Genomic DNA, 14,794 nt, shown 5'->3' with positions numbered 1-14,794 from the left:
AATGTAAAGTTTTTAATCATTTTGTTTTGCAATATTTTCGCTTTTTAGTTCAGAAAATTTTCAGGATTTCACTGAATTTGCAGTGTTGTTGGTTTTAACTCTAAAAGCTGCTTTTATTTGTTTGCATTTTGTGATTTTTCTCTGTCGGGTTGTGTGGAGTTGGAGAAACCTCGTATCAGTTGTGTGCACAGGCGGTGTGGTTGTTGATCTTCACAACGGCACGACTCAAGATTTCGGTCACTTCGTCTTAAAAACATGTTTTCATGCTGTAAAAGATGACTTATCAGACACCTCCAGGCACTACTCTTCTGGTGCTTTCACAAAAAGTCAAATATTCAATAATTGGACTTGTGGTTGAAGATGTTGTGACACTGAGGAAAGCTTAATGGATTAGGTGAATAATGTTCTTTTCTCTTTGTGTTTTTTGTGTGTGTGTAAGGGACACATTTTAATGAATGGGCATGTTTTTCTTGGCCTGCAATGAGATGTCAAAATAAACGAGCAAATTTCCAAAGCTGATGGTGTTTTAAGGTCGAAACATTTTGTTCTTCTGCTGTGGAATAAAAAAAGCAGCTTTCTGGTTCGTGTGCAAACACTGGCTGCATTGATTTAAACCTGACAGAGTGACTTTAATCTGGTAAAGTGCTGACCTGGAGTTTCAGAAGGATAAACTCCCAGTATCATCTTTTTTTTTCTCCATCACTTTAGAGGAATAAGGAAAAACTCTGAAACAGTTCCACAAGCAAACTATATCATTTCATTTAAGATTGAAAATCTCCAAAATGTGTGTTTTTAGGGTCTTCATCAAATCGTTTGTCAGTATTTGGTGCTATTATATTTATATTGAAAACATGTTGCAGTGACTAAGCACAAGTTTGACAGTGAGAACTGGGATTTCTTGAGCTTCCAGGAATTAATGGAAAGAAACATGTTGCAATGACTCCTAATATTTGTACCATTTCAAAAATGTTTCTTCAGCTTGTCTGTGTCTTGATTGTCTCTTTAGCCGTGCCAATCCGGGACATATCCTTCCTGTTCTTAGTGGTTTTGTGTGTTTTTTCACAACATTGTTCAGAACAATAAAGATCATTTACACTTTGGAAGCAGTAGAAAATTCTAAAATTCAGATTTAAAGACAAATATCTAAAATCGAACCAAAAAGTTCGATGGCTGAAAGCTTCAAAGTAACTTTTACTGTTGGTCACATGACAGCTTGATCGATTACCTCATGGTCCCGTCTTCCTTGCTTTCCTTTCTGTTTTACTTTTACACTCACAAAATCAAATCAGACTAAATGTGGATTTGATGTTCAATCAAAAATAAGAGTCTTTAAAAGATAATAAGGTAAAATTTGATCAACATTTTTCCAAATATCAAATCAAAAGCACTTACTGAATTACTATATTATTCTAATCACAATTTTAATTATATAAAATACTATAAAGAAGAATAAGTCATAATCCTTAAGTGTTTTTATTTGTTTATTTATTTTGATTTGAGGTACTTGCTGGTTTGGTGTCATCCTGCAAATTTCTTTTTCATTTGCCTTCAAACCAAAATGTGCCCACTGTGACGCTGTACTATTTGGCTTTGCCTCTAAATTATGTTCAATATTCAAGTCAAAAGACTCATCAAAATGTCCTCCGGTGCCAAAAGATCTCTGAGAATAATTTAATTCTCCACTCACAGCAGGAAAAAGTGCAACCAGATGGTTCCATTAACATCAAACAAGGGAAAACGGAAAGGCAAATGTTGATGAAAATAAAGAAAAATGTTGTCATCCAGCTGTTTTATACAGATGAACAGAAGCCAATCCAACAATGATGCAAAATAATAGATCAGGTAATTTGTGATCATTCAATCATTTAAAATGTGATGTAATTATATACGAATTTGAATAACTGTCTCATAATTAAAGAAGGAAATTTTATGTACATGTTTTGCTTCATATGTCAGAAGTTTGACTTGTTAAAGTTGAACCTTTGACTGATTGTTTCATTAAATAATCAGTCTTCAAAATTCAAGAATCAGATTGACATTGTGCGTCATGAGTTTGTTTTAAAATTTGTGTTTCATCACATTTTTCATGTCATTTGTACCACTTGCTTTCCTGTTTCCTGTTTTCTATTTCCTCCCACTCTCCTCATCTCTCCCGGTTCAGCTTCTTGTGCATCAGGACTTAAACTTGGTTTTCTGCTCGTTTTCCATCCACCAAACTAAATATGTAAAACAGTGTCATTGCATCTCCACAGTTAGTACACCAGGCCCGTCTGAACCTTTCCTCAAGGCCCAGGGTATATTTTATGTTACCTGGTGTAATCAAGTAAAATAAATCTTTAAATATGTTTTTATGGAGTTTAAACTACACACAGGTGCACACACACCTTCTCCTCTGTCACATGACTGAATTCGTTGGGATTGTTTGTTTTGTTGACTGTTTTCTACTCCTTACTTTGGATTCTGTGCATGGAATTTAAACCTGAAGCTTCTGTTATGTTTAGTCATATTTTATTTTTGTTTTGTTTTTTGTTGGCGGGGGGAGGGGGTCTACAATTAAATAAAGGAGACAGTTTGAAGAAAATCAACGTTTTCTTGTGTTTAATTGGGGAGGAAGGGGCGGGAGCTCAGCTGTTACTGACGTGTCGGCGGACCAATAAGAAGCCGCGTCTGATTCGCACGGTGATACAATTGGCTTAAAATAAAAACCATCGCGTCCGATGACTTCCAGCGATGATTGGTGAGGAATTGTGCACCAAGACCCATCAAACTGGTTAGATAGTGGGACTGGAGGGGCAGACAATGCTGCGGGATTATGTTTCCAGTTCCCTGCGGTGTTTGTGTGCGGGATTAGCCGCCACCTAGCTGTGTGCGCGGACGCAGGGCGCACCGAGCCATCCGCGTCAGGTGCAGAGAACCAGGTCGCCCCTATGGATCGCGTCCATGGATGTCTTCAAACCCGCTTTGGACAATAGTTTGAGTCCCAAGGCGTGCTTGTCATCGGAAGAAGCGGATGTGTTTCGCTGGCCGACTCCGGAGAATGGCAGCAGCGCCGCACCGGATCCTGGAACCGCCGCGTCCGGCTTCTGGACGGCCGTGTTCGACTATGAAGCGACTGCAGACGACGAGCTCAGTCTGCGCAGAGGGGACCTGGTGGAGGTCCTGTCTAAAGACTCCCTGGTGTCGGGAGATGAAGGATGGTGGACCGGTATGATAGCAGACCGGGTGGGAATATTCCCATCTAATTATGTGAGCAAAGGGAATGGCATTCCGGAGGAAATGCGGGACAACTCCGAGCAGCAGTACTCAGTCCCGCCTCTGCACCGTGAGTATCCATCCCATTGTGCTCCAGATGAAACCCCTGAAGCTGAAGTCTTCCCTTGTGTTTTTAGTTTAAAAGGCCAGACAGGGATGGGGAGTGCTGTGTCACGGCAGGCGCTGCGCACTCCCGATGGCCTAGAAACCCGCTGGCCCGGGCATCCTCAGCATCAGGACCATTATTCATCACTCTGCCTGCCAGCTGCTCAGTGATGCACCCCGCCTCAACTCTCAAATTACAATGCACGGTGTAGCTCTGCGTCCCCAGCAGAAAGTCCTCCACAAGCTGTGTCAGAAGGAGATGTGGTCGTGCGTGATGTGCATTCATTTCCATGATGCCTGTAAAGGGAAATGTGCAGAATCTAAAGTGGGGGAAACAGAAAAGATTTCATTGTCTGAATGAGGTGTGTGCAGGATGATGCTGGTCTCAGCTGCTGAAGTGTGTTTTAAGGCCACACCTCCAGTTGTTTGGGTTGGACCACATACATCCTCATCCATCTTTCATCCATCGCCAGGCAGCTGGCCTAGTTTCCTGCACAGTCCCAACTAAAATATTCATCAAGGTCAGTCTGTGTAGCCGACTGAGAGTTAGAATCCATCACACCTTTAATGCAGGGAGGGGGTTTATCTTCTTTTTCATTCATCCTTCCTTTCCTTCTCCTCTTAGCGTCTCAGATTTTAAGTCGGATCCCTTGTGTGACATAAGGAGGGGCAGTTCAACCAGATTCTGTATTTAGGGCAGCTAGGTGGATTAATCATGGCATCCCTCAACGGTCCGACCTGCTTTAGAGCTTCCCCACCATCAGACAGGATGACCCCCTACCTCTAAAGTTCTTCAAGGAGCGTGGTGGGGTTGGGGTGTCACATGTTGGGGTTATCTCTAAATTCTTTCCACTTTTCTTGCATCTTTTCCTCAGTCCTGGAGATCGATTTCTCCGAGCTGACCCTGGAGGAAATCATCGGGGTGGGGGGTTTTGGAAAAGTCTACCGCGCCGTGTGGCGGGGGTTTGAGGTGGCGGTGAAGGCAGCACGACGGGACCCCGACGAGGACGCTGAGCAGACTCTGGAAAGCGTGCGACAGGAGGCCAAACTGTTCGCCATGCTCAACCATCCAAACATCATGGCTCTGCTGGGGGTGTGTCTGCTGGAGCCCAACCTGTGTCTGGTCATGGAGTACGCCCGGGGAGGGGCCCTCAATCGGGCCCTCGCTGGGAAGCGCATCCCCCCGTGCACGCTGGTGGACTGGGCTGTCCAGATCGCTCGGGGGATGTTCTACCTCCACAGCCAGGCCATCGTGTCCATCATCCACCGCGACCTCAAGTCCAGCAACAGTAAGATCCTCCATATGTTCTGTGTGACCTTTTATATTTTTATGAATAATCAATTGAAAGAGGGTGAAAATTAAAATTTGTTGTTTGTGCCGATGGAAAAGTCTGCAAACTTTCTTTGTTCACAAAACCTTTCTGCAAAAAATGTTTGCAAAATCCTCTTAAAGAGCTAAAAAATAAACATGAGATGGGTTCAAATAGCAATCAGTAATAAAATACAGCCGGTGAAGCTTAATGAAGACTCCAGATGCCCTAAAATCCCAAAAGTGTTGCAAATAGATCTTATTTACGCCTTTTCTAAGCTGAATCTTCATGATAGCCTCTTATCTTGAAGCATCCAAGGTGGGGGGTGGCTCAGGAGTCGCCGTGACATCGACGTAATCTCATGATTTCTGGTTATGAGGTGCTTTTTAATTCATATGATAAATAACAATATGGGTTCTCGTGTCGTTTGGAGGGTGAAAAAACTTCACTGGATTTCTATGGAGTAGAGACCGACTGAATTTTCATTGTAGGGATTTATTTGTGTCTGAAGTCAAGAGAATATTGAAGTGGTTTAAAATAACCTGCATAGATTTTTCATTATGGATTTGACATTTCTTTTTCTTTTTCATGTCTCCTTCCGTCTGGAATAAAAAAAGCAGGGTGCAGTTTTCATATTGCTGATTTTGTCAAGCTTCACCTTTGAGAAATTGTAGAAGGAGAACGTTTAACATTTATAACTTCCTGTGGATCAAACAACAGATTTAATTCAAACATGTCCCCCCCTTTCACATATTGATTTACTCTTTATAATCAAATGTTTTGGTCAAATTATAGGCTAAACTATAGAAAGACTCTTCCGTATTATTTTTGAGAGTGATACCTCATTAAAGGTGTCACCTCTTAAAGTATCACTGGAATCAGCTCTCAAGTATTTATGGAATTCAAAAAATCTTGCAATGCTTAGGAAATTAAATTCCTACATTCATCCCTTTATTTTACCAAATGAGTTTTTATTTTCATGCCAAATAAACAGGACTTGGAGGTATTCAAATACACAGATGTGTTCCATTTAGTTAGAAGTGAGAAACTTCATTGACTTTTAATTATCTCTCTGTTTAGTCCATTTTACACACGTGTGATTTGATCTCCAGTAGCGGGAGCAGAAAGCAAGAGGAGTCTGTCTGTATGTTTGTAGAGCGCTTTTAATCTCTCATTTTACCCGACTGGATCCCCTAAATCCCAAGCCTATTACTGAGGATTTGCCCGACGCTCTGCTCCAGCCTCCCCATTGGAGGCTCAGGCGACACACACAACCAGCTTCTGGCCTCCCATTGGTCCGTTCTCTGGGGATCAGCGGCAGACGCTTCACTTCCAGTAGCCTGCTTTAGTCGTTCTAACTGGTTGTCGTCCTACGTGGGGAAAACCCCGTCCCAGGACAGGAAAGTACAGAATGAATCATTCACAAACGCAAACAAGTGTTTTAACTCCAGATTTCTAGTGTAAGAAGTGAAAACACATGAAGATTTTTATATGTTTAAAGCCAGAATGTCGTACCTGTGTCTTGTTTTCTGAATTAGAAGTTGTTGGTTCATGATATACAATTAAATCAGTGTTCAGGCTGCACCAGCGTTAGACGTCTCACAAGACGCTATTTTTATGTCTTTCTGGGGTCCAAACCACTTTGATGACAAACTGATTTAATCAACGGTTATAAAAGTTGTGGCACGCTGAAACCCCACCCTGTGACGCATCATTGTGGGAATGAAGCGGTTAGTGACAAAATTCTGAAGGTCAGTTCCTTAAAGATGTAAAAGTAGTTGGTTTTTTCATCTCTCTGTCTTCTTCTTCTTCAAGTCTCATGATCAGAGAATTCGTCTACTAAAGGAACTGTAATAACATAAAAATTCCACCTTTCTCCAATCACCCCAGTGGTGTAGCTATTGGAAACAAATCCTTATTGATCTCTTCTGCAAACAACTTAAAGCTTGTGCTCCTTCCTTTAGACGTGCACGTTTATTTTTTAATATAATTTGCCAATGTTTACCGCACATCTCGGATGCTGTATTTATGAATGAATGATCAAGTCCTTTTTAAAAGTTATAAAACAAATACATATTATTTTGCAATAGTAAAAAGAATAATTTAAGTAACAAATGAATGAGAATGTAGACAGTAGCTACCGGTAATCTGAATTCAAAACAATCGCGGGAATCACGAGTGTTAGATAGATAGATGGTAGATATTAAAATTTAACATATTTTAATATATTATGTTTTCATTCAAATTTATTGTACAGTAACATGAAATTATGTGTTTCTAAAGGTCTTTTGTAGTGATTTTATGATTCCAATATTTTTCTGGCAGACAGACGTCAAGTTGAGTAAAATGGAGTAAACTTGATTTTTATTTTTTTTGTAAACCAACGTGTAATCGAGAACGACTTAACTCGACTGAACCGACTATTTTTGATTCTCAAGCTGTAGCCGTTACATCGATGGTTCTTCTGGAACCTGTCTCATGAAGGGCTGCTTGATGCTCACCGCAGCCTGCAGACACACCCTCTGCTCTGGGCACAGCCCCAACAGATGTCCTGGCGAACATGTGGTCAGGAGGAGCATGCTGGGAGGGCTTTTACAGCCAATCAGAGCAAATGGGAGTGTACCGACAGGCTATTTCTGTAGTTTTATCTGGAGTGTAAGTGTTTGTTTGAGACGCAGTGAGATCATTGGTATTGATCAAGGTTATTCATCTCTGCTTTCCTCTTCTGTCACGCCTCACTGTTTCTCGCTTTCTCTGTTTGTTTCTCTCTTTTTCTGCTCCTATCCTTCCATCACCACCTTCCACCGACCACGCCCCGTTCCGTTCACCCACCTTTTGTCTAATGTTTGCGTTCCACCGTAATTTCGCCAAACATCACAATCACACGGTTATGATCACCTGACACGTTTTACTTTACCGTCGAACCCCTCTGCCAATCTGCATGTGAACACACATCCTCCAACCTCCCGACCCATCCTCCAACCAAAAATCCTCCTCATCCACCCCCCGCTCCGCCGCTGCCCGCCCCACTCCAGTCCTCATCCTGGAGAGGGTGGAGATGGAAGACCTCAGCAACAAGACTCTGAAGATCACAGACTTTGGGCTGGCTCGGGAGTGGCACCGCACCACCAAGATGAGCGCCGCCGGCACCTACGCCTGGATGGCCCCCGAAGTCATCCGCTCGTCTACGTTCTCCAAGGGTAGCGACATCTGGAGGTGGGCAGGAGAGGGGATTTATAAGATAAACAAACTGCACGGTTTTTTGTAGAAGTGGTCTGGAAACTGGAGGCAGAATACAGTTATCCACCCAGCACAAGAACAAGTCCAGCTCAGGCAGCTCAGCAGTTGCCATAGTAACAAAGCACAGATTGCCTCATTGTCATTGACATTCTGTTCTTCTTCCAAAGCTAGATGGGCATGAAGAGTACTTTATAAATATGCATGCAAAATTAAGTTTAAGCACTTGGTTGGCAAATTAACATTGACACAATGTGGTGTATAACAGCACTGTTTAATGTTCTATTTCAGTACTTAAGTTTTAATTTGTTAAATTTTACATGTGTAGTGAAATGTGAGGCGATTCTCCTGATCTTATGCTGGAAAAGGCAAGAAAGCATCAAATAATAAGAGCAAAAATAAGGAAATATACAGGTTAATAATTCAAATATGACAAAATATAATTTGGATAATAAAATGCTGATGTGTTGGTAAGTTGCTGTATTAAAAAACAAAAACAGAAATGGAAAATACGCTGGTACGGCATAAACCAAGTCTCCAGATGCTCCGAGACACAGATTTTATTATTATAAGACTTAATTTTTTTACCTTTTTTTAAAATATGAAATCTTCTATGTTGACTCAGTTTTAGCTTAGAAGCTACGGTGAATGTTTAATTTTAAAAAGGTTGTGATTATTGCTTTTTAAGTTGAGGTTCTGGCTTCTAGAAACTTGAATAGATGTATTTTACTTTCACATGTCACGAAACTGTCACGTCTTACAGTCTCAAAACCTAAATCATTTCTGACTATTATGTGATCCGTCTGATCTGTCATGTTGTTCATGAAGTCCAGCAGGATGAAGGGATTTCTAGCAGAAGCAGTCATCCCTTTTATATTCATTTATCCACGGACTGTCATTGCGTGACTGTTGCAGTGCTATACAGGTTAATTTTTAAAATGTTTGTCTGTTTTGAATAAAGTTACGGTGTGCTTCTGTGGGAGCTGCTGACTGGAGAAGTACCGTTCCGGGGTATCGATGGTCTTGCAGTGGCTTACGGAGTGGCGATGAACAAACTGGCGCTGCCCATCCCCTCGACCTGCCCTGAGCCTTTTGCACGTCTCATGGAGGGTAAGTGGAACAAAATAGCATCACGTGAAGTGTAGAATTGAGCCCAAACATTTTGAAATGGACAGCTAGAAAAGCAGAACATTCATTAGTAATGGAACAAGTAGGTCAAGCAGAAAGAAATGAGCCCTTCTGGATGTATTATCAATGTCTGGAACCACGTGAAGGGTCAAAAATGGAACAAACTAAGGCTTAAACTTCCTCCTTTAGACTGCTGGAGTCCGGATTCTCACTCCCGACCCCAGTTCACCGCTATTCTGGATCAGCTGACGGCCATCGAGGAGTCCGGCTTCTTTGAGATGCCGGCAGAATCCTTCCACTCCCTGCAGAACGACTGGAAGCTGGAGATCCAGGAAATGTTTGATCAACTGAGGACCAAGGAGAAGGTAAGGATGATTGGATTAAACCTCGTAATGTATTTCCAGGTGATGTATTTATATTCCAGAAATGAGGCCGGTTGCGTTTTTAATTTTTCCCCCATCTCACTCAGGAGTTGCGATCCTGGGAGGAGGAGCTGACCCAAGCGGCGCTGCAGCAGAAGTACCAGGAGGAGGCGTTGAGGAGGCGTGAGCAGGAACTGGCCGAGAGGGAGATCCACATCCTGGAGCGAGAGCTCAACATCATCATCCACCAGCTCTACAGGGAAAAGCCTCACGTGGAGAGCAGGCAGGGCAAATTCCGCCGCAACCGCCTTAAACTGAAGGATGGGAACAGGATCAGCCTGCCGTCAGGTACGGCAAGTACAATGAGTCAAAGTTAGAGTCGGTGCAAAAGATGTCATCTAGAGTTTTTGTCAATGAAGTAATTATTTTGGATCACACAACTTTAGGAATATTGCATAATATATGCTGGTAGTTGCATTTAATGACTTTATTTTTGCAGTTTTTATTGCATTTTTCTCAAAGTGGATAAATCAGATTCCCTAATTTCCTGAACTAATTCATATTTCTTAAATACTAATTTAGATTTCCAGCACAAAATCACGGTGCAGGCGTCCCCCTCACACGATCGGCGGAGGAGTTTGCTGAGCAGCGGCTCCAGTCCTCAGACCAGTCCACCGGTGTTGCCCCGCCTGAGAGCCATCCAGCGTAAGAACCTCCAAAAGCCTCGATTTTAAAGCCTGAGTCGCTTCATCCTTTACTTTCAATCAGGACAGACTTTGTGTCATAGCAAGTCTCATAGTTGATGTCCTATTTTTAAGTCACTCCAGGGGAGGGATGTGCAGCCTGGGGTCGCAACGCATGCTTCCAGCAGGATGATGAAGTGAGTGAGAGGAAGGGCTCCAGGAAAAAAGGAAGAACCCGTGGGTGTGGCCCCTACAGAGAGCACAGCGCCGATGCCAGGTAACGGGAAATAAGTCTGGAAATAATCCTAAAATAAAATTTGTGCCTATTTTGCATGATTTCTGTGTTTATCTTTTACAAAAAAGCGTGAAGCCTCCTCACGAGGGCAGCAGGCAGCGATCCTGCAGCGCCCCAAACCTTCGACGATCCCCGAGACACAGTCCTGCGGTTCCTGGCGTGCCTAGCCTTCTGGAGATGGGTAATCAAGCCAGATTATTAAATCTAAAGAAAACTGTGATTGCTGTCGCTTGAAAACAACTTGAATTCAAGGGACGATGCAGCAGGCATCCAACAACCTCGTGTTTTATGTTTTATGACTCGCAGTCCAAATAAAACCTCGCCAGCCGAAGGCATCCACGATCAGATGTCTATGCTTGCTGATTTAAAAGTTAAACATCTCAAAATCATCCCAGAGATGTGCCTTTCATTTTCTTGGTCACTAATGTTCCCTCCCTGTTGTGCTTTTTTTTGCCCGTTGTTTTAGAAAACGAAGACTGCTGCTTCACGACGGATCCGGGAGCAGCTCCTGGTCAGTCCTACCTCTGCATCCCCTTCCATAAGGAGGGCCACACAGCTGCTGCTGATGATGATGATGATGGAGATGAGTACTGCCCCAGCAGCCAGCTTCCAGGACCGCTGCCGTGCAGGAAGAGCCCCGGCGGGGGCCGTCGGTCTGAACTCGTCCTCCTAGGTTGTGGAGCTCTGCTGGCGGCCGTTGGTTTGGGCTGCAACCTCCTGACTTTAGCCCAACCGGAGGAGAGCATCAAACCTCGCTGGGAGGGTTTCTTCCACAGATCCGGGGGCCAGAGGCGAAGCACCAGCCCCACCACTCGCAAACTTTTCAGACGGGAAAGCCCGCTGCGACCTCCGGCGCCCTCGCTGCCCGAGCGGGGCGTCCCCACCTCCTACACGCTGCTGTCCTTATCGTCCGTGTCCGACTGCAACTCCACCCGATCGCTGCTGCGCTCCGACAGCGAGGAGCTGTTGGCCTGCCGCCCCACATCGCCGCCCCCGCCCACCCGATCGCCCGTCAACCCGCTGGTCAACACCCACCTGGAGAGCTTCAAGCGTAACCCTCGTCAGTCTCTCACGCCCACGCACGTGCCCTCTGCCCCGAGCGGCTCTCGCAGCCTGCGTCGAACGCCGTCGGACGGGGCCATCAAGAGGAGCTGCCCCCCGAATAATCTGGAGCCGCTGCCGGAAAAGACGGTTCTAGAGAGCCCAGGTAGTCTGCTTTGATTCTAGATGTAGCGGTGTGGGTGTGAAGGGTCCATTCTGAAGTTTTAGAGCCTGTCTGGTGATATTTAGTCACCCCACATTCGTTGAATTAAATCTAATTTATTTATTTCCTCTCTCTGTCCTCTTTTTCTGTAACAGGAGGCCTCAGAGGTTTCAAAGATGACGGTCCTGAGGTCCCCCGCCTCCCCGATCCAAACATCGTGTTCCCTCCGACTCCCCGTCGTCGTTGCGCTCCTGAACGCCCCAAGACCCTGGACTTCGTGGCCCGGCCTCGGCCTTCGCCCCGCGCCCTCAGCGAGGTGTTTTGGGCAGAAGCCAGGCCCAGGGGAAACGGACACAACCCGGGTAACGGGGAGTCCCCCGCCCACACATCCAGTACGGGGACTCCTCCAACTGTGGAGTTCGGTAGAGACCCGGCGGTGCTGCCCACCCCTATGGAGGCCCCGACCCCCTACTCCCCCCGTAAGAATGAGAACCTGTTGGATCAGCTGGATGAAGGCCAGTGCAGGGATGGAACCGTCCCGCTCTGCAGACCGGAGGTCAGCCTGCCCAAAGAGTCCCCTTACCATCAGAGACCCGGGTTCTGGTCCTAACTCGGCCTTTGGACCGGTTCAGGGGGGGGGGGCAGTTAGCATTTACAAAAAGAAGCTGTTTTTTAGCTTTAACCAGTGGGGGCGCTTCATCTTTACTTTCCTAACACTAAACTTGAGGAATAAATTTTACTGTGAATATTTTACCTTTCTGACCATTTGTGATGGAAATCCTCCAACGTCACACCTGAAACTGCTTAAAAAAAACCGTGAGAAATATTTGAAAATCTCACACGACCCAATAGTGATTGATAATGCTTGAGAGGGACAGAGTAAAGCTCTTCTCTGACATCTCACTGAAACCTGTTACTCGTCGACGATTTGTCGACGAAACTTGACTGGATCGGAAACGGAGCGGCAGAAAACCCGTTCGATTTTGGTGCTGACCAGAGAATTTCTGTCCATTTTCTTTCATATTGTTATAGTATTTTCTACATTTACCTTAATTCTGCAAAAACTACTCATATTTTCAAAGCTTTTGTGGAGTGCTGGGGGCTCAGACCAAACAAACAGAGGCATGGGGGCGTTTGACCTCACTGGAGGTTAATGGCTTATGGCGGTTTTCACAAAGCTTTACATCCTCTTCTTCATTTCAAGCTGGAGTTCAAGACTGTGCATTAAATGAAGTGCACTTTTGTGAAGCATCATGAATGTAGCTTGAGGTTTATTCCGTTGTCATAACGTCTGATTATTTGTCATTTGCTAAAAGATAAAACTGCTGTGTTTGCGCGTTGCTATTTTGTATTGATCACCTGTCATCACTGATCACTTGTATTGAGTAACGACCCATCAACGTGTAAAATACGTCGCAAAAACAACGTAATTAATGTCCGACGCGTATCGAGCTGCATCCAGTGACCTCAACTATAAAGAATGTCATGAGTTTAATTATTTGATGAAACACGCCCTGGTGGCGTGTGGGGTGGTTATTCTCGATTACTTTATATTTATTAAAGGTTTATTTTATTTACTTATTAATTTATTAATTTTGTAATACATTGTTGTTGCCTTCATTCCTGTTGTCAAATGATTAGATTTTTAAAGTTAAATGTGTCTTCTAACAAAGTTCAGCCACATTTCACCTGCTTTGTAAGTCTCTGTTACATTGTTATTGAAAATTATTTTCATTTTATTTTACCCACCATCTTTAACATGTGCACAAGCAGCTTCTCATTTAGAGGCCCAAAACAAACATGCTCAAGTGATTAATCAGTATTTTAATTTCATTGTTGAAGCCATTTTTAAAGTATTTTTTCCTTTTTCAATTTGAGAATTTGGGATTTTCTTTTTTATTTTATCTGACAAAAAAAAAAAGCTGAATATTTGAAGCTTTGAAATGGGGGAAAATGAAGATTTGATGACAAGAATCTGGAATGAATTTGATTTCACAGATTATGATTATGAATTAACCGTCGGTGTAAATCACGAATGTAACCCTGAACCCATCAATCAAAAAGGGGTTCCTGGGTTGTCGTCACACTGATTCTGTTCTTCATGCCTGTTTCTTTCAATTTCAGATGTCAAGTATCCTTTCTGGAGGACCTCAGGTTTGATCCGCATTTGACCCGATAGGCATGTTTATGTGAATGATGTACAAAACATAGTCTAAGAGGTCGTCCCTCTGAGGCGTCTGAAGCATTACCACAAATAAGCTGAACTCACTGTTACTGATTGTTGAGGCTGGGAATGATGCTGTAATTGACTGACTTGTATTTGCACTGGAACACACTGATTTGAGTAAAATCATAGCAAACAATCTAATTCTCGGTGTCCTTATCTAATGAATGGTTGTAACACAACAGTGTATTTTTTGCTCTGCAGTTACTGCAGAAGTGTTTTGATTTCCACCGCGGCGGGACGCTTTTTTAGGACACAAAACAAGCTATAAATGTCACCGTCCTCTATTTGCTCAACTCCAAACAGCACACAGTTAAACATAAGCTGGTGGAGAAGGTAGAGCATTTTCCTCAAATACAGTTCTCCCAAAAGTGAATATTCAATCACGATCTGCTCGTCTCTACGCTGATCAGATAAAGGATTAACGATGTAACATCAATGAGAAATAATTTCTACGTATGATTGTATTTGAGGATGCACAGACTGCAAAGTCAGCATGTGTACTTCCAGATAAGACATGATACAGCTTTCAATCAATGTGGAAACTTATTTTTTTTTAATAAATTCCCTCCCGTTATTTCACCTGGATGATCACCTGGTAGATCAACTGAAATCATCTCATGAAGGTCAAACGATTGAGAAGACCTCCACCGGTGTGTTGGATGGTAAATTTCCTTTTAAGAAGCTGTAGATAAAGCTGATGTTGTGTGTAGATACTGCAGGAATGAGTTGAACCATTCAGAGCCAAGTCATGTGCATCACACTATAATGGTGTAGTGCAGCCTGGGCTAACCGATGCTATCATCAAATGGATCGCTATCACCTACAGGCCCATTCTTGTTGTTGAGAACAAAAGTCTTCAGGGCCTTATACAGTTTACCGAAGTGTTTCTGTTAGAATTTATACTTGATTATTTTTAAATCAAAGCTGGAGCCTTAACTGTTTGGTTGTAGATATGAGCTCATATAATGAGAGCTACCTAAAGACATTATTT

At 43.4% G+C, this 14,794-nt stretch overlaps 1 protein-coding gene across 2 annotated transcripts; it reads left to right on the top strand.

Annotated features, from left to right (window-relative positions):
- The first annotated feature begins 2,816 nt into the window (after window positions 1-2,816).
- On the top strand, window positions 2,817-13,904 carry map3k9 (mitogen-activated protein kinase kinase kinase 9). Of its 2 annotated transcripts, XM_068339077.1 has the most exons (12): window positions 2,817-3,322; window positions 4,233-4,646; window positions 7,703-7,883; window positions 8,866-9,014; window positions 9,222-9,397; window positions 9,502-9,742; window positions 9,977-10,099; window positions 10,213-10,354; window positions 10,441-10,553; window positions 10,839-11,579; window positions 11,732-12,132; window positions 13,701-13,904. In XM_068339077.1, the coding sequence occupies exons 1-12, from the start codon at window positions 2,941-2,943 to the stop codon at window positions 13,734-13,736; spliced, it is 3,099 nt and encodes a 1,032-aa protein (XP_068195178.1). In that variant the 5' UTR covers window positions 2,817-2,940; the 3' UTR covers window positions 13,737-13,904. The 2 variants fall into 2 exon arrangements, with proteins under 2 accessions (XP_068195178.1, XP_068195177.1); XM_068339076.1 differs by lacking the exon at window positions 13,701-13,904 and having other exon boundaries at window positions 11,732-12,186.
- Window positions 13,905-14,794: the final 890 nt, after the last annotated feature.

This window comes from Antennarius striatus, chromosome 17 (genome assembly GCF_040054535.1).
Source record: "Antennarius striatus isolate MH-2024 chromosome 17, ASM4005453v1, whole genome shotgun sequence".
NCBI lineage: Eukaryota > Metazoa > Chordata > Actinopteri > Lophiiformes > Antennariidae > Antennarius > Antennarius striatus.
Note: the sequence above shows the minus strand (reverse complement) of the source record. Positions and strands in the feature narration are given on the sequence as shown.

Coding starts and splice junctions, on each gene's coding strand:
- map3k9 (XM_068339076.1), top strand. CDS start 2,941: ATGGATGTCTTCAAACCCGCTTTGGACAATAGTTTGAGTCCCAAGGCG. Junction 7,884..8,865: donor AAGGGTAGCGACATCTGGAG/GTGGGCAGGAGA, acceptor TTTTGAATAAAG/TTACGGTGTGCTTCTGTGGG. Junction 10,554..10,838: donor GCCTAGCCTTCTGGAGATGG/GTAATCAAGCCA, acceptor CCGTTGTTTTAG/AAAACGAAGACTGCTGCTTC.